Below are 19,889 nucleotides of genomic sequence, written 5' to 3' on the forward strand. Positions count from 1 at the left end.
ACACAAACACACACAGACATAATTTCAAAAATGGTATTTTCAGACTGAGGGAGTTCTAAAATGTTGAGATTCATGAAAATCTCAAAATCGAATTTTTAGGCGATTACTATACCTTCTCTACGAGAAAGTAAATCATACTCAGGGAAGTCTAAAACATTGAGATTTATCAAAATCTTGAGGTCAAATATTTGGATGATTACAATACTTTCCCTATACTTCGTATATGAGAAAGTAAAAAAGAAAGCTGTTAGTTTTACTAGGCAAAATAAATTGTGTCAAGACTTTGAAACAAAGTTGTCACGGTAAAATCCACCAGTTATTGTCTTCAAGGAAGTCATTTAATCTGGCAGTGTTCCAGCTGCAGAAATGCAGAAAAAAATGCACATGTGACATATAAGTCAGCAAAATAGATGCACGTAATGTAAATAAACTATTATAATTAAATAAGTTTGGCAAATGTGAGGAAGCTGCACTAATCAGTCTTTAAGAAAATAAAAATATACAGGAATTCAGTCAAGTATGATATAAGGAATGCTATTCTTAAATTTTACTGACTTGTTGCTTAATACAGGCTTTTACAGTTCCCTAAAATTGATCTCCATTAATTCATTTAAATGTGACATAACATTGCTCCTGCCTTGATCTTTTGTGAAGGTATAATACATTTTCTGCTTTGACTTCACACTAAATAAACGTAACCCCAATTTATCTGTGTAACACCTTAAACAACTAAGCATGTGAAAGTGAAAAAGTGGAAGACTCTGTAGTCAGTATAAATGCTGCTGACACTCTCGAGACCCCACTCGTACTGTATGTGCTGTCACTAGATATTCTGTAAACAGCGTGTCTTATGGTACTGTAGGTCTACAGCAAATAAAAGAAACCCAGAGATTTGACAGCTGTTTGAGATATGGCAGCATAGCAAAGACAATTGCTCAGAGTGGTATCTTTATCTCCATTTGTTTTGGGCTGGTTTGAAGTATTTGGAATTTTTTATATATTTTAAATCCTTATCTGATTATTTGAATTTGCTCTTGTTTCATTTTCATATTATTTTGGTCAGTTTTTGATGATTTAGCACGCTGTATAGGTATACGACGATGTGAATATTCATTTTCCTGAATTTCACTTTAAAAATGAAGAATATAAAGTTTGTTCTTTTATTAGTACATTAATCAAAAATCAGAATTTCCTATTTGACAATAATTGTACTTTTCCTGTTTTATGTAATCATCTGATCCTGGCTGCTGTTTTGATTTTGCTTCCTGATTTATGTCTTCAGCCTCTGGTAAAAAAGTAAATATTGGCCACATGTTTTTCTTTGAATGTTCTCACAAGCAAAGCTGGGAGGAGAATTATTGTATCACAAATGAAACAAAAATAATTTGAAAACTTTTTTGTGCAGCTCGTAGAGTCCACCGTATGCTACAAGAACTACAACCAACAGCTGATGACCACAAGTAGAAGCAGACAAACATGAAATTAACACAAAAAAATGAAGGAAGCTGGGCAGGCGCAGATACGAGCTTGTTATTGGTTGAGTGACCAGACAAGAACAAAAGTGCCAGCGACTTGAAAATGGACAAAAAACTATTTTTTTAAACAAAAGAAAATGCCTTGAATGCAAAAGGAGGAAAGCAGAAAGTGCACAAAAGAAAAACAGCAACCAACTGACAAGACAGCAAGTACAGCATGAGCGAAAAAAATCACAAAACAAAAAGCATTACATTTTTCTGGTTGGTATGGAATTCCAGTTCCTATTATAACACAGCAAAGTTATTTTTCCAATAAATAAATAGAATTAACAAAATTAAACACATTTTAAAGTAAGTAAAAACAAAACCAGATAAAAGTGTTCATTTCTTTTATGGTTTTGCATTTTACATTTGCATTTATTTAAATATTAGGACAAATACAAAGACAGACACTTTTTAAATATCTGTGAATTAAACTCCCATAACTGTGTCAACACCAAGTAATAAGCAAGTTTTAAAAAAAGTATGCACGGTATAACATTAGTTTCAAAATTTGTACCATTTTTAAATTTTCTAATCACTTCATCAGATAGTTTTGTTAGCACAATTTTATGTATTACATTTTTTGTAATAGTGAATCATATCCAAAAATAACAGTGATAACAGAATGTAATTACGTGTATTAGAAGACATAAAAAAATAGCATTTCACAATATCATGTAGCTGAAATTGCTTTCATAGACAGCACATTCTGACTCAAGTGATAAAAAGGCTCATGTGCTATTGTTAGATATTATTGAATGTGGAGGGATTGTGGCTAATTGAAGTTCAAACTTCTTAAACATAACATTTTTCAAGGAAGTACCCAATGGAGATTTAAAATCTGCTCTCAGGAAAGCTCTTGGCTGCATCTGAACATGATAGATATTGTCAAAATGCTGCAATGACCTGCTAAATTATAGTGTGAAATAAATATTGAACTCGTTCTAATCTTTACATAATGTGGCTGGTGAGGTAGTTTTTAGTGTAATGTTTAGTCACTGTAGCATAAAGTGTCACTGAGCTCTCTCTTTCATATATTTCTACAAAGGTGAAGTTGCTTGAACCTTTTTTGTGTTTCAGACATTAACCTCACCTCACTTACCCATTTTAATTTCAAGGAGCAGGAGAAGTGAGCTGCAGCAGCTGGGGTTCATGCAAGACACCACACAGCCTCAGTGGGCAGACTATTGGCCTTCAAAACAACAAGTCCTACCTCTACGTTCTGGTACAGTAAGAGAAGGTACTTATTATAACTTATTAAAATGAACAATATCATTACTACGCTGTTGAACAAATAAAGAAAATCATTATTATCCAGGTGAAATACACATCTAACATACCTTTTTTTATATGGTAATGCCAAATCATCCACCCCCACCGATAACTGACCCAACCCCATCCATTGTCCTGCCGAAAGACATACTTGCTTCAGTGTGCAAGCCTTCAGGTGTTTCCCTGCTTTGCTGTCAGAAATGACTATCAAATGAGTAAAAGAAAAAAACATACAAATTGAAGTAACCACTCTCCATGTAAAACTGAAAGAGTAAACTATCTTATAGGTGACGATGCACTGAACATTTCACTGTTTTAAGATAGACAAGATAGCAAAATCAGCAATGATTTGCAATAGGAGATTTTGACATTTCAAAAATGTGAACAGTGCATTGTATTCAATATACCTGAATGAAAACTGACTTTGTCGACAAATTTTCCGGAAAAATACGTCTGCCAAATATTAACAAAATCATTCCTCTGGGAGCCGAGTTGTTTCATGCAGACAGGCAGGCAGACAGACAGACAGACGGACGTGGCTATTACAGTAGGTGCTTTCTGCATTTTATACGAATGTACCTAAAACACTGCAAGTGAAAAGGGGGCATAGCAAAAGAGGAAGACTGGTGCACAAGAATTCAAATGGAAAGTGAGAAGGTAATTAATAAGTTCCTATAAATAGTTATCTTTAGGCTACATTCTTAGTTTAAGAATCACCCAGTATGCAGTGGTCTCTTCATTGCTAATAACAAGAGACAGCTGATCGGTGAAGTGGGCACATAGAGGACTTTTAGGGGAAAATTTCAGCTTTTACCTATTACTGTGGTATAGCATCATTTTTACTTTGCCAGCTACAGAGTCACCATAGTGATTTTGATTTAAAATGCCCTTGATATATAAAATAATAACTCATAAGATATATACAACTTTTTAGTTTTTAATTTTTCCAACTGTCAGCCATTCAATGCACACCCAGAAAAGCCTGGTGGTTTACCAGTTGAAAGGAGGTGTCTGCTGTGGTTTGTTCTTTGTACCTTGGGGAAAAAAATTCAAATATGATTAGCCTTAAAACATGGTGAGATATTGAATGTGCAAAATGAAGCTGGAAGTTCGATAATGGGTTAAGAAGAATCAACGCAGCTGAACATTCAGAATGGCCATTGACAAAGGATAATGTTGATGAAAGTGAATAATTCTCTCTGAATTTCCATGACTTTCATGTTTTTTTTTCTTCTTTCCTTATTTTTGTGCTGTCTCTGTTGCATTATAACGTTGCAGTTTCTCCATACAATTACTTTGAAAGCATTTGTACTGCCGCATGGGATTTTTCTATTTTTACTAACAAGAAAAGAGTGACAAAGATAAAAAGTGAGATTATAGAAACACTTTAACAGTGTATAGGTCAGAGTAATTAGCTCTTGGAAAACCATTCACCCATTTCTCTCAATTATAGTTTAGTAAACCTCAAATCAAAACGCTTCAGGTTTTTGTTTATACTGGACAAGAAAAGTCTTACACAAACTACTAGGATACAATAGACAATTTTATGAAGTATTTATTTATTTTTTAATCTCTTTTTTTCTAATACAGGGCTATAAGAGGCTGGCATTTCTGAGTAGCATCCACAATGAGATAGGAACAAACTCTTGAGTGTCCACTTATGCCAGGGTAGATACAACAGACTTACTAACTCTATGCCAGTTTACAGTCACCAGTTAAACTAATCTGCGTGCCTGTAAGATGTTGGAGGAATGATTGATGAAATACCCATGAACATGTGCAGAACATGCTACCTCTTGAGCTAGAAAGCAAAAACACTAATTTCTACTTCAATCTGCTTGGCACGTAAAACTTTACATTAAATAATTTACCTTGTACAGATGATTGTTTTTGTTAAAATGGTGGCTGGGCCTGGACCTTTGCTTACCACAATGTAATGTGAACATTACTGTTATTTGGTTAGAACTGATATTCTTTAAATCCGAACTTCCCATATATCTTAACTAGTGTTGCTCAGCTTTAGCATTTTTTACAAAAAATTGTTTGATTCACTGGTGCCAAATTCATCTCTGAAAATTCTTCTTCCCGGCTGTAAGGTTTCTGAACTCTTTTGGGAACCCCAATGGGAAGACATGCCAAAGCGTGATTGCCACATATGTGGAGGGCTGCTTGTATATCACCGAGGCAACTGCAGGTTCGCAACGCAGCAGCATAGCATCATGGAAACAACTATGAGCCGATCGAGATTGCGCTATACGTGCCTGTCACCAATGGATGATGCAACAATATTATAAATGCAGAGAACAGTATAACATGGCCACTGACCTGGCCCCGACTATGCCCATTTTCTGTGTCTGTGTTTAGGGGAGTGGTAGCTCCCGCTGCAATAAATAACCTTGCTGTTCCTGTTTCAAGTTGAATAAAGCGGGATTTGAGATAGTACTGTGACTATCGTCTCAGTGTTTTGGGGTACAAGACAGTAACTCACACGTCACACCAGTTTAAACAAACTTTTCTTCCCAGCATCCCATAATGCTTTGCAATGACAGCATGACATTACAAAGCTGTAGCAGCTATACTGCATGGGAAAGTAAATACCCGATCTGCGCTTACTTCCCAATTTGTACCATCCAGCAGAATTTTCACACGTGTATACTGTCAGGATACTCCATGTCAAATTTCACAGTGCTGCCCAATCTGCTTTGTGCATGTGTGAGTATTCGGAGTCATACGCATATGCATGTGATGTCATTACCTCATGGTTTGCTCAGTTAGTCCTCAACACTAGTTCAGTTTCTCCTTCCCTATTGAGTTCATTGCCGTTAGGTCGAGTTCACTGAAATTCACAAATATTTTGGTGTTTTTGGCGAACCTGAGACAAATTGAATCCAGTGCGGTTTGCTCTTCAGTAACCATAACATGCAGGCCACCACCCTTATTATAATGCAAGATAAGGGAAACCCCAATAGAGATTCCCCATTTCGTTTCACCACACATAAATGCCCCTTTCCTTTCAGGGTCATGCTCATTCAGATGTATGACACATGTCAAATTTTCTTGGGCAGACAGAAACCAAAAGAACACAAGGAAAGATGCACACCTTCTAAGTTCTTGGCTAGCTATTATGTACACTTCAACACCATCCAACCTCTGCTCCTTAGAGACAAGCTGACTGAGATGGGAGTAGATTCACACCTGGTGGCATGGTTTGTGGACTATCTTACAGACAAACCTCAATATGTGTGTGTTGGGAACTGCAGGTCTGACATTGTGGTCAGCAACACAGGAGCGCCGCAGGGGACTGTACTTTCTCCGGTCCTGTTCAATCTATATACAGTACATCAGACTTCCAACTCGGAGTCCTGCCACGTGCAAGAGTTTGCTGATGACACTGCTATTGTGGGCTGCATCAGGAGTGGGCAGGAGGAGGAGTACAGGAAGCTAATCAAAGACTCTGTTAAATGGTGCAACTCAAACCACTTACACCTTAACATCAGCAAGACCAAGGAGCTGGTGGTGGATTTTAGAAGGCCCAGGCCCCTCATGGACCCTGTGATCATCAGAGGTGACTGTGTGCAGAGGGAGCAGACCTATAAATATCTGGGAGTGCAGCTAGATGACAAATTGAACTGGACTGCCAATACTGATGCTCTGTGTAAGAAATGTCAGAGCCGCCTATACTTTCCTAGAAGGTTGGCGTCCTTCAACATCTGCAATAAGATGCTGCAGATGTTCTACCAGACGGTTGTGGCGAGTGCCCTCTTCTATACGGTGGTGTGCTGGGGAGGCAGCATAAAGAAGGACGCCTCACGTCTGGACAAACTTGTTAAGAAGGCAGGGTCTATTGTAGGATTAAAGTTGGACAGTTTAACATCTGTAGCAGAGCGACAAGCATTAAGCAAACTCATGTCAATCATGAAGAATCCACTGCAGCCACTGAACAGTGTCATCTCCAGGCAGAGGAGTAGCTTCAGTGACAGACTTTTGTCACTGTCTTGCTCCACTGACAGACTGAGGAGATTGTTCCTCCCCCACACTATGCGACTCTTCAATTCCACCCGGGGGAGTAAATGCTAACATCATTCAAAGTTATTGTCTGTTTTTACCTGCATTTTTATTACTCTTTAATTTAATATTGTTTTTTATATTAGTATACTGCTGCTGGATTATGTGAATTTCCCCTTGGGATTAATAAAGTATCTATCTATCTATCTATCTATCTATCTATCTATCTATCTATCTATCTATCTATCTATCTATCTATCAAAAGAACAACACATGGACAGATTGACTCTTAGAAAAACAAAGGAACCACTAAGCACAAGGTGCTTTTCTGTGTGTCATGGCCTAACTTTTAATGTAAAGGAGTAAACAGCTTTCAGTTTGTGTAGCCAGCAATCCTGAAGTGAGTTCAACCTGCTGTTCACTGAGGAAGTGAACTCATCTTCAGCCCTCCATGTAAAAGTAACAGTTATAGTCATTCAAGATAAAGAAGAACTTACTCAATTCAAGGTAATAATTGGACTTTTGAAAACAGCGGCATCTTTTCACTTTAGAGCTTACTCGACTGCTGTAAACTCTTGCTGACAAATGAGCACAGAATATTTGGTGAGGTGAGAGTCGGACAAGGCGGCCATATGTGTCAAGGTCTAAATACCCTAACACATCCTGCACTGGATGTGATTCTACTGTTTTCAGCTTTCTTTCTAAGCGATTTTCTGATTTATAGTGGGGTTATTGTCTTTGTGATAACAGGCTTCCTTTATTTTACATTTTACTTTAAAAAAAAATAATTTTTGTACAGTGACATACTGTATTATCAGAGATGATCTAAATGCAACCATTGAAGGAGGAGATTTTGACAATGTTAAACAGAAACTTAGTGGTGTTTCATTGATCTTAATAGTACGATATTAAGTAATTAATATTACATTATTATTTGCATAGGTTTGTGCAGTGATGCTGCTTCATGGAGCCAGTGTTTTGCATTCAAGTACCATGTCCAGCTGAGGGAATTTTGTCTAGCTAATACCATTTTACTCCCATATCCCAAAGATATACATGAGTTAGGTTGTGGTTTATCGTGTGAAAGTCTTTTTGGGAATTCTCTCCTTAAAACAAGTATTGCCTATTGTAAAACACACATATTACTTCCCTGTAGACCCACAATTATTTTTTACATCATGTTGCTAGTTGCATTTGCCAATTTTTACACATACCATGCTTCAGGAATATGCAGTTGCGATACAATTGTACCAAGGACTTTGGCCCACTAGCTTCAGATTTTGTCCCGGTATGACTGACACTGTTGCATCTCCAGTGTGAGTGTGCTTACTTCCTCTACCCTGACTGACTTAGCTGAGAAAATAACTTTGTTTTCCCACCCCCCAGGGTAAAATATAGCAAAACATTCAAGTGGGAAAGAAGGCTTAATGAGTTTCAGCCTTTAAAGTACTGTTAGCACAATAAACAAAAACAAATAGAATGTGGCAATCCATACCATACAACCTGGATTCTTCTGTAGTTCTTAAAGCAGATGAAGATTGGCAATACATTCAATATGTTAGTCTATTCCAGTCTCAGCTTATGTTACAGTTATTTAAAGTCTTGGTGGTAACTAAAAGCATTCTCAGTACTTCTCTGAGACTTCTCTTTTTGTCTCTCTGACTTCATATAGTTTACTTCCTTATCTCCTTAAGCAGTAAACTTGCTGCTTATTAAAGAGGCTCATTAAATCAAAAATCCTGCATGTCCTATTCCCCAGGCTTTCTTCCTGGATGGTGGGGGTGTAGTGGTGGTGGTGGGGGGTCATACATCTTTGTTCCAGAAAAGATAGTTTGTCTTTTTTTCCTAGAAAATCCAGTCTCCGCTGGTGATTGTGAACTATTTTAGGACGAGCTTGTTCACACTCAGATGTGAGGCCTCTAAAATCTGTCAGTGTATTACTTGAGCAAGACAAGTTTTGAGATAGTGACAATGGATTCAGGTGATGATTCAGAGAATTTAGAATCAGGGGTCATAACAGGGAAGACAGTAATTAAATCTCAAATCTTAGGATGTGTAGCCAGAATTATAGTCAAACAACAGTGTGGGAAGCCGTAAGGCAAAAAATGTACATATAACTAGAACAACGAAAAATGATACATACTGTAAATTGTAAAGAGGCCAGGAAAAAAACATCAGAACCAAACAATACAGAAGAAACAATATGAAATGATGCAAAGGTTTTTTCTTTCATTAATGAAACCTGTGGTGCCAGGTTTTAAAACATTGCGCTAATGATGTCATGACACGCAACCTCTGGAAACAGCATCTCAGCAATGGGTTGTTGTTTCCTAGCAACCAGCCTCCAACATGGCTGCATCCACAAGAATGTGAATCGTTTTTAAAAGCACAAAGAATCAAAAAATGAATATAACCACTAGATTTCTTGGACTCAGAAACCCCAAAATCCACATTTAAATCATTTTTAGAGGCCAAACTAAACTTACCAGCCAGATCATGACAGTCAGAATTGGTCTGTAACCTCGTATTCAGTGGGGGATTACAGCGAAGCTTGCTTGTAAAACCATAAAACACATTCTCTTCAGTGAAAACATGCATGCTGAAATTTCTGGACTGAATGTCTCAGAATTTTCACTTTAGTACATATGCTTACTGTCAGCAGCCTGCTTCCTTAACAAATTTAAACTCGTCCTTTAAAAACATTGTACAGACAATTACCACAAAATGCCAGATGTTATAAAATCACAGAAACATAGTGAAATGGCAGCAAAAGAACATCAGCAAAGCAAGATTTAGAAAACAAATGTATTTTGTGCAGTCTTTAAGTCAGTTTATTTCTGTTTATTTCTGAGCATAATTTAATCCCCATTTCAGGTAGATTGACAATTTTAAATCATGTTTTTGTGCAAGTGTAGAATTGTCAATCCAACCACAGATGTTTCTGGCCTTATGCCCGATTAATCTGAGATAGACTCTGGTCCTCATATTCACGGATTTAGTGGCTTTGAGAATAATATGCTATATTAAGTTTATATTACAATGAGGTAGTTGAGTAAAGGTGCATAATTTAAAGATTTGCTTGAAAAAGAAGACTGAAAATGTCAATTTATTCTGTCTAAATGGCCTTAAGTGAGACTGGCAACTGATGACATGGTCAGAGCACAAATGCAAATTTATGGTGAGCAGACCAAATGCGCTTTTATTATATTATTACATATAACAAAAAGCAATTAAAAGCACATATTCTGGAATTTTTTTCTTTATAAAGAAAACAGTAGATACATGGAATAAGTTATAAGGATATGTTATAGACATTTTGAGCTGAATGGCCTGTTTTTGTGAAAACTCTTCCTTCTTCATTTTCTAAATCTAATTATTGCCACTGCCTCACAAATAAGGAATATATTTACTCTCTTTCATGCGAAAGCAATTATAAAAATGTATAAAATGTCATGGACCAGTGTCTGTCTGGGCAGCAGTAAATAGCCCTGGACATGGTGCCAGTCCACTTCAGAGCTCAATCATGCACGCACCTACACTTATGAATAGGTTAGTTTGAAATGGGCAATTAACCTGTACTGAATAATACTGGGTATGTAGGAGGAAAACCAGAGTACGCAGAGGAGATCCAGTCGGTCCAGGAAATGGTGCAAGACTCAAATCCAGGACAGTGAATCCAAGAAGCAGCAAGAAAACCCAGTGCACTGTGCTGTCCGTCATTCAAAGTAATTTAAAAAAATGGGCAGATGGGCAACAAGTCAAATACAAGTAGGAACAAGTAATAAGTAGCTAGAAAGACAAATGATAGGAGCATATTCCAAAAACATGCAAAGTGATCAAAAAGTACTGAATCACCGTAACAGTCCAGGCACACGTAGAAGTGGAGGAGCTGGATGATGGCCAGCATTCATGGAAATGCACTGTTGCAATTTAAAACTGCCCATTCTGCAAAACAGGGCAGCCCTTTATTACAAATCAAAGGTCCTGGGTTCAATACTGTCAGGCAACACATAGCCGTGACAACACAGAGCAACTTTCTGGACTGTGACAATCAATACACACTATGGGGATTTAGCTAAAAGCATTTGCATTAGCCCTAAGCATAATGCCAGAACAAAGACTCTGGCCATGATCTCTTTTTATGTCCCTTGTCCCTCCCCTCATGCACCTGCAGTGTATTAGTGTCGCTTAGTAACAGGTGATGGGAGGGGCTAAATTTAAAATGCACACTACAGGAGAACCCTAACCTCATCCTTTGTGAAAAATTCCCCATGTTATGCACTTTTTCTTTTAATGTTTATTTTTGAAAAATGATAGATGGAAGGACATAGTTGTCACTGTTTAGCGATCAAATATATTGTATACTAGCTGTCACCTGCGGCTCCACCCGTGTAGAAGTGAAACAGAACAGTGAGGAAAGCCCTGCTGGCTCCCTACTCCTGATGTCACGCTTCCCCCTCGCCTTGGCCCACACCACCTGTCTCAGGTTAGCCTGAATATATCGCTCCTGCAAGTGAACTATGATTCTTAGTGTGATGAGAGAAGTCGCAAAATCAACCAGAATGTTCAAGCAAATTATAGGAAAAAACCTAAATTGTTTAAGTAGTTCTCTCATTCGCTAGCTAAACGGAAGTAAGGAACGCCCCGAGGCTGGTATGTGACTAAGGAGGGCCCCTCACTCACTAAATTCTAAAATCATTAAGCTCATGATGTGTTTTTTTTCTCACACATATCCATCCTTTAGAAACTAAAGTACTGGATATTTTGTTTCAGAAAATCAATGGGTGGAAAGACACAGATGACATTATTCTCATGTTTATTGATCATACATATATGAATGTGAAAGGTACAATTCTAAAATTTACCAAATGTTTAAACATCATTAAGTCACTGGAGTGATTTTCCCCACAAACACCTGTCCTTCAGAAATTAAAACACTGGGCATTTTGTTTGATGCTTGCAAAATTAAAATCAAAGATATTGTTAACATATAAATAACAGATTATCACATTACAGATTAATTTGGGAGTTCATTTTAAAAGTTAATGAAATTTTCGCAAAATCCATTACAACTCGGAAAATTCCATTAATGCCAAGTTTGAAGAGGTAAACAGCTAAACACCTATTAGAGGTTAAGGCACTGAAAACATTAACTGCAAGAACTCATTTAGATAAACAATTAACATGTCATTAGTCATAGTGTAGCTCCAGAATTACATGGCAGAAGCGCATAATCATTAGTTATCTTACCTGTTTTCCAGGTATAGTGTTTTTCCTTTGGTGTCTCCAAGTCAGCCTTTGTTTGCATTGCCAAAAGGGACATTAACAGAAGTAGGTAATTGCATCTCTGCCATGTCCAGGCAACTAAGCCAAACTCATCTTGCAGAATCATAGTCTCTTTCCTTTCTTATTCCTGAAATAACATGAGAATACGTAATTATCGCTCAACTGCAAAGAAGTATGATATTTGGTAAATTAGATCAATTAAAATCAAGAAAAAAAAATAAAACTTTATACTTGAAATTTTGCCATATAATAAAAATGATGGATAATATACATCTGGGTCTAGACTGACAGTTATTACCAATGAGATGAATGCTACAATATTTCTTTTATATTTCATGGAATATTACCAACGGGGCTCTGAGAGTGGGCTGAACAACACTATAAAATGATTTTTTAAAAAATAAATCATCCATTTTTAAAGGCTCACACTCATTTATGAACATTTTAATATTTAGAGTATAGTAACCATTTATAGCTTAAGAATGTAAAATCTTTTTTGTTGCTTTGTTTTTTATTATTATTTTTTATGAAGGTGAGTTTTGAAGACATAGCTCTTTGAAGCCCTGTGTACTACAGTAATAGTCAGTTAGTCAGATATGAATTGAGTTTAATCTAAGTATTTTAATGAATACATATACCATTTAGAATATAACCATTCTGCTTTTCATAGTTCTTGTCTAAAGACACCATAGAGCCTTAAAATTTAGCGTTTCTACATCAAACAAAAGTCAAATTTAAGAGAAAAGATTAATTCTGCCCTTTAAAGAAATCTCAGCACACTGCAGGAAAAGGGAGGGCACATGGCCGGTTCAAGTCTCCTGTAGTGCACAATACACTGCAAACAGGAAATGTGCTTTCAATGACTGCAATTAAAAAGGACAAGCATTTATTACATCTGCACATGCATAATTAGGATAACAGGAAAATAAGAATAATAAATGATTAAATTATGAAAGCTGACCCTAAACCCCTTGCTTATGAGATTTTATTAATGTGGGACTGGACATAGTAGCAACAAAAAATGACATTATCAGACTTATTTAATTCAGTTCAGAGTCGAGTGGTGCTAGAAGCTATCCCAGCAAAACGGACACAAGGCATGAAAAAGTCCAAGACAGGACATCAGTTCATCACAGGCCCTACTTGGGTACACACCTAAACCCAATTTTGTATTGCCAGTTAACTCATTCTGCCCATCTTGGGAATGTGGGAGGAAAACCAAACTATATGAATAAAAGTCAAAGCAGACAACATGCAAAGTCTGGCCATATAATAATCTGGTGCTCAATCTGAGTAAATGAAGCTGTGCCACCATACCTCAACAGTGTAATCATCCATCCATCCATTATCCAACCCGCTATATCCTAACTAGAGGGTCACGGGGGTCTGCTGGAGCCAATCCCAGCCAACACAGGGCACAAGGCAGGAAACAAATCCCGAGCAGGGCACCAGCCCACCGCAGACAATGTAATCAGTAATTAATAAATGATATACAGTAATATGTAGAAACAGTTTTCTAAAATATGCTAATAAGAGCCCTGCGGGTTGGATAATGGATGGATGGATGGATGCTAATAAGATATATGATATTAAAAATATAAAGAATGCTGAGATTTACTATAAAATTAATATATTTTAAACAAGTACCAATTAAAAAGCAATGTTTGCAATGTCTTTCATACAATTTGTAAAAAAAAAAAAGCTGATCATAACGATTCAATCTCTAAAAATTAATAAACACCTACTGTATATTACAGCATTTTAGTACAGAATTCTATTTTACTATACAAATCTTAGTTATGGGCGGCACGGTGGTGCAATGGGTAGCACTGCTGCCTCACAGTTGGGAGACCCGAGTTCACTTCCCGGGTCCTCCCTGCGTGGAGTTTGCATGTTCTCCCCGTGTCTGCGTGGGTTTCCTCAGGGTGCTCTGGTTTCCTCCCACAGTCCAAAGACATGCAGGTTAGGTGCATTGGTGATCCTAAATTTCCCTAGTTTGTGCTTGGTGTGTGTGTGTATGTGTGTCCTGTGGTGGGTTGGCACCCTGCCCGGGGCTTGTTTCCTGCCTTGCACCCTGTGTTGGCTGGGTTGGGTCCAGCAGAACGCCATGACCCTGTAGGTAAGATATAACGGGTTGGATGATGAATGGATGGATGGAAATCTTAGTTATTATTATCTGTTGTCAAAGGCACTGACTAGAACAGTGACTGAGAGAAAGGCACATTCAGAAACAAGCAAAGTTCAAAACTGGGAGACAGAGTTAACCCAATACAGAAATGGGAATCAGAAACCAAGAAATGAGGGCATGAGGCCAAATAACCGCGACGACCTTTATACCCGTCAGACGCCATCAGTGGCGCAGGGTGGAGAACCAAAGAACACAAGAAAACAACTTAAATACAGCATACATCTATCTACAGTATTTACCTCTCCCGCTTATCCAGAGCAGGTTTGCGGGGCAGCTGGAGCTTATCTCATGAATCATTAGGCACACTGCAGGAACAATCCCTGGACTGGGCACCAGTTTATCACAGGATGAACACACAAACACAGCATGGGCCATTTTAGCAATCCTAAATCACCTAACCATGTATTTGGACTGATGAAGAAAGCTGAAGCACCCAGAAGAAACCCTCACAGACAGGGAGCACCTGGGACGTGAACCCAGATCTCCTTACTGCAAGGCAGCAGTGCTACCACTACAACACCATACTGCCCAACTTTGATCACTTTTTCTAACCATTAAAAAATCTTGGTAGTCAATATGTACAGTATGTGTAAACCCTCAAAGGTATCTTTTTTGTATTAGCTCACCATTTATTTTATTTAAATTTTTACTTTGGCATTTAAATTATAAATGTCTTAGATTTTAGCCCCTAATAATAAAAGTATTAATGCCTTTTTATTGTAGCTAATTTATTTCATACTTATGCCACAGACTGATTTATGCCCCCAGGGAAAGGAAATAGTTCTGGATGGTTTAGCTTCATAATTGTTTTTTAAGAATAAAAACTTTAATGAGCATAGTTTCCATTCTTTACATAAAAAAGTTTTTTTTTTTTTTTGTTTTACACCCACAATATTCTATTACTGAATATCAGAACCTGAACAACTGATCTCTCATAAAAAATATCGGGTTGGATTTATTAAACAATGCAGAATTATTTATTTTAAATGTAAAATTATTATTATAGCAGAAGCAGATTATACTTTTATTGTTTTCCAAAATGATAATGGTATACATATATTTTAATATTCTTTTTACTAAAGTTTTGTTGTAGATAAATGTGTAGTTTTTTGTAGTACTTGGTCTTTTCAGTCTTATTGCACATTTATTGTCTCATCATACTAGAAAATTGCACCATAGACAGTATAGTGTACTGTACATGATGTGTATATCCTGAATACTGTAAAACATATGTCCTATAGTATTATCAATAAATCATAAATTAAACTCAACAGATTTTCAAAAGTAATTATTATAGTTTGACAAAGCTTGCATAGTTTCCACTGGGGTTTACCAGAAAAAGGGGCAATTATTTCTCAGGCATTGTCTGATTCTTTTTTCATAGAAATTGCACTTATTAGGCACAATGTTTAATGCTGTTCTTTAAATATGTGAGCACATCAGGCTAGGCACTTTAATGAATACCTGGAAGTGGCCAATGTAGAATGTGAAAGTTCTCAAAAGTAAACTGATAAACCTTCAAAGAGACTAACCAGAATTGTAATCAGGAGCAGGTAAGAGATTATTAACAGAAAGGCAAGTCAAAGAAATAATCAGAGTAAAAACAAAAGACATATTTAAATGTAGCTGTTAGGTTTAGGCAAGGAATGTTTCCCTAGCTTAGGTTTATTTTTTTCAGTATTCAGTGTTTTTGTTGTTTTTTAAATTTGTATGTTGTTTTTTGGTTTTGCTTTGTTGTATTGTCTTTATGTAATATGGTAATGCTTGTTAGTCATTTTGTATTGTTGTATGAAGTGAAGTTTCATTGGTTTAGTGTTGTTTATCTGCCCTTCCACCTTTATGCTGAACCAAAGGAGCCAGGACCACCTGATTAGGCAGTTAGGGGATTACCCCAGCTAGTATTTAAAGCAAAGCTTAGTACTGTGTCTTCATTTCTGTTTTTGTTTTTCAGTTTTGCTTCCTTTCTCATTGGATTTTCTGGATTTTATCCCTGCCATACTGATTTCAATGAAAGGTTAGAATAATTGAGATTTGACAGAGAGAAAAGATGTGATCAGCGAACAAAGAAATGTACATAACTCTAGAGCAAAGAGAGAAATGACAAACACAGACATGCATGCCCAAAAATGATAGTCTAAGTTCAGAACCAAAGTCAATCCCAAACAATTCTCATAATATTATTTTACAAAGCTGCATGCGTTGATCTGTAAGCATTCACACCTATTATATCATCATCACATAAAACCTGGCGTATGGTGGGTAGGATTCCCCGCCGTGAGAAACTAATCTCAACATAGCAGTGTCTTGAAAATGATGGGGAAAAATAATAAAATTTAACTAAAGACTCTGAATAAAAAACTGATACCAGAAAACTAATCTCTGGGTCAGAAAGCTTTAGAACAAATGTAGCCTATGTATTTTTGTATCGCTTCATGAAAGTCTGAAATGGTTTATTGGATGTGTAGGCTGTTAAATTTATCATTTCATGCAAATCCTATGCTTTCCCCTTTTCCTGCTCTCTCTTTTGTTGTTCCTTTCTTCTTCAAATAAATCTTTAAATATTAAGGAAATATTAAGGAACTTTGTTGTCTGGGAACTAAGGGTGTCATGGTTTCCCTATCATCCTGGACATTTTGATTAACTTTTGATATTTACAAATCTTAAGCATCTCAAGCATTTAAGCTTGGTGCTAGACTGCCTGGGATGAGGCCTCACCAGAAGGAGCAGTAGCAGAGTAATGAGGGCAAATCTGCTCTTTTGTTTGCATTTTTTTAAGACATACTTCCCGTTCTGTGCTTTGTTGTGGCAGAAATCATGATAGTAACAAAAAGTCCTTATTCCATCACAGTACTCTTGACAAAAAAACTATAACTACAATTCTTTGTCCCAAATATTTGTTAATATTATTGATTTATTTTAGAGTTTATCCAATGCTCAGATAGTACCTGTGCATTTTAAATAGGCAGAGAATGATGACTCAGTATGTCATGTTACCAGTAACTGGCCTAGCAACAACAACATGGCTACAGCCATGCGAAAGACAATACACATAAGCAGCAGCAGCAGTCACAGCGAAACCTGTCCCGAATGGGGCAGTGATGACATCACCAATAGTAACAATAGTAAGTAAGAATGAATACAAATAATGCTCCAAATCTTTTAAAGATGAAACAGATAAATCCCTTGGGTACCAAAATCAAGCCATTAGAATAACAATCTGTAGGTAATGCACAGCTATAGTATAATTATTGCTATTACTATTATTAATAGTATAATTATTGCTCTTGTCTCTCAGAAAGCCATATCTGAAGTATGGCTCACTTTGTGCCATAATAAAACATAAATGGTAGAAAAATATAATGTCTATTCTGAAACTGCAATGTCAGTTTGTATTTGCTATTGCTCGGCATGATCTGTTGTATGTTAATTGCTTGAACAATGCTGATGGAATAAAATGAAGGCATAAATTATATTATGTTTATATATACAGCTGACCCTCGATATATGACCAGCCTGACATGCGAACAACTTGGTTTAAGACCAAAATTTTTGTTTTGAATTATGACCAACGTCTTGCATTACGACCCAAATGCAGTTACCTGTATCCCCTTGTGCGACTTTAAACAAACAGCCGAGAGTGTTCTGAGCTCAGAAACATGTTTGTGGATGTAATTTTGGTCAGTGCAGTGATTTCTATAATTTATTTCGATAATTGCTATCAAAATGGCCCCAAAAAAGCTAGAAAAGAAGCTAAGGAAGGAAGAGAAGGTAACGAAGTTAAAGAAGCAATCACAATTGAAACGAAGGAAATTGTGCAGAAATATGAGAGGGTTGTTCGTGTGACCGATCTCGATAATATGTATAGCATGTCAAAATCCACCATCTTCGACAATTTTACAAAGAAACAATAACCACCTTCCATTCATTCTCCTCCCTCCTTTCTGCAAGCCAAAGATTCCAACTTAAATAGTGAGTACAGTATGAAATTGTTGTTTCAGGTAGGCTGGGCACTTTTTATAACATTTTGGTTATTATATTAGAAACATTATTGTTGTTTTTGGTAAATTATGCACCTTATACAACCTTTTTTTATTATGAAAAGGTTAAGTAAGTGTTGCTGTGGGAGGTTCAGAACGCATTATGGGTATTTCCATTATTTCTTATGGGAAAAATAGACTTGACATACAACCAACTTGAGTTACCGCCTGCCCTCGCGAACGAGTTGAGTTCGTAAATCAAGGGTTCACTGTACTATACATAGTCCAACATGTGGCCTGGAAAAATGTGATCACAAGCTTCACCAATCATTTCATGTCTGTGTCCAACTAAACAATTAGATTCTATACCAGCCCCAGAACCTTAGTCCAGAATAAAACATCACATTGACAGAGTGGCTGATGGCTACATGGGCCCTGACCTGAAGCTCTTTTCTCTTTTGTTCATGAACATTACCTCATTAAATAGGAATTTTCCCACGCGGGACCCCCAAACCATTTTATTCTGTCAATATATCTCTTCTACCTGCTATCTGTTTCTTTAGGAAACAGTTTTACTGGGTACTTAGGTAAGTAAGTTTTTTATTTTATTTTTTTCTCCAGCCATATGGAGGTTTTTTTTGTTTTTTCTGTCCTCCCTGACCATCAGACCTTAATCTTTTTCTATGTTAACTAATGTTGTCTTATTTTAATTTCTTATTTTGTCTTTTATTTTTCTTCATTATGTAAAGTACTTTGAGCTACTTTTTGGTATGAAAATGTGCTATATAAATAAATGTTGTTGCTGTAAGTAAGTTCTCTACCTCTGTAATAGTCAGATACCACATTTGTCAGTTGTGGTCTTTAGAGAGTGTTGTTGGGCCAAACAAAGATGTTGACTGTGAGGTAAAAAATAAGTAAATAGAAATATGAATGAATTTTTTTTGTGAGAAGTGTATGTCTGTTGCCACCATATCAATCAGATCGCTCAATCACATATGTTCAACATTCTAGTTTACTTCTGCTTTGCATGCGTTATTAATGCTGCATTTTGCATCATTCTTCAAAGCATGTATTCATGTAGAGCGAGCTCTATACAAGCAAATACATTATATTGTCAGTCATTTTCTCCTTATTAAATGTGAAGGAGCCTTTGTCTATACCAAGCTACCGAAAGAGCCCAGCACAGTTACATTAAGAAGGTTGCAGGCTGAACTGAGACAGTATTGAAATTCATGAGTATAGGAAATCCTGTGGCACTCGGGTTAATCAAATATATAACTTTTAGTTAAGGGTGCTTCTTTTGTTACATCACTCTGTCCTGGCAAAATAGTTCTGCTAATCTTGCTGAATTTCAGAGTAGGGCCACTATGATAAAGAATTTACTCTTTAGTTTAAAGTAGAACTTTGTTAGTGTAAAACATTTCTCCTTCAGTTCACGAGTGTTGACTGAAGTGAACATCAGCATTGCAAACCTATTTGTCTGCTGCCGGAAATGCACACAACTCACAGCACGCAGTCAGTCAGGAGTCATCACAGCACAGCAATGAACACTGGAAGAAGTGATAGTTTTTCCAAGATAGCATTAAACTCCAGCATATCAGCAAATGTTTGAGGAAATGCAGAGTAGCAGGAGAAAACCCATGT

The 19,889-nt window shown here is 36.8% G+C and overlaps 1 protein-coding gene across 2 annotated transcripts in view; it reads right to left on the reverse strand.

Annotated features, from left to right (window-relative positions):
• thsd7ba (thrombospondin, type I, domain containing 7Ba) overlaps positions 1-19,889 on the reverse strand; it is a 1,045,844-nt gene that overhangs the window by 809,820 nt on the left and 216,135 nt on the right. For both annotated transcript variants that reach the window (XM_039757380.1, XM_039757379.1), the window contains exon 3: positions 12,045-12,207. In XM_039757380.1, the coding sequence (XP_039613314.1) occupies positions 12,045-12,186 (142 nt within the window). In that variant the 5' untranslated portion in view covers positions 12,187-12,207. The remainder of the gene's footprint in view (positions 1-12,044; positions 12,208-19,889) is intronic.

This window comes from Polypterus senegalus, chromosome 6 (assembly GCF_016835505.1).
Source record: "Polypterus senegalus isolate Bchr_013 chromosome 6, ASM1683550v1, whole genome shotgun sequence".
NCBI lineage: Eukaryota > Metazoa > Chordata > Cladistia > Polypteriformes > Polypteridae > Polypterus > Polypterus senegalus.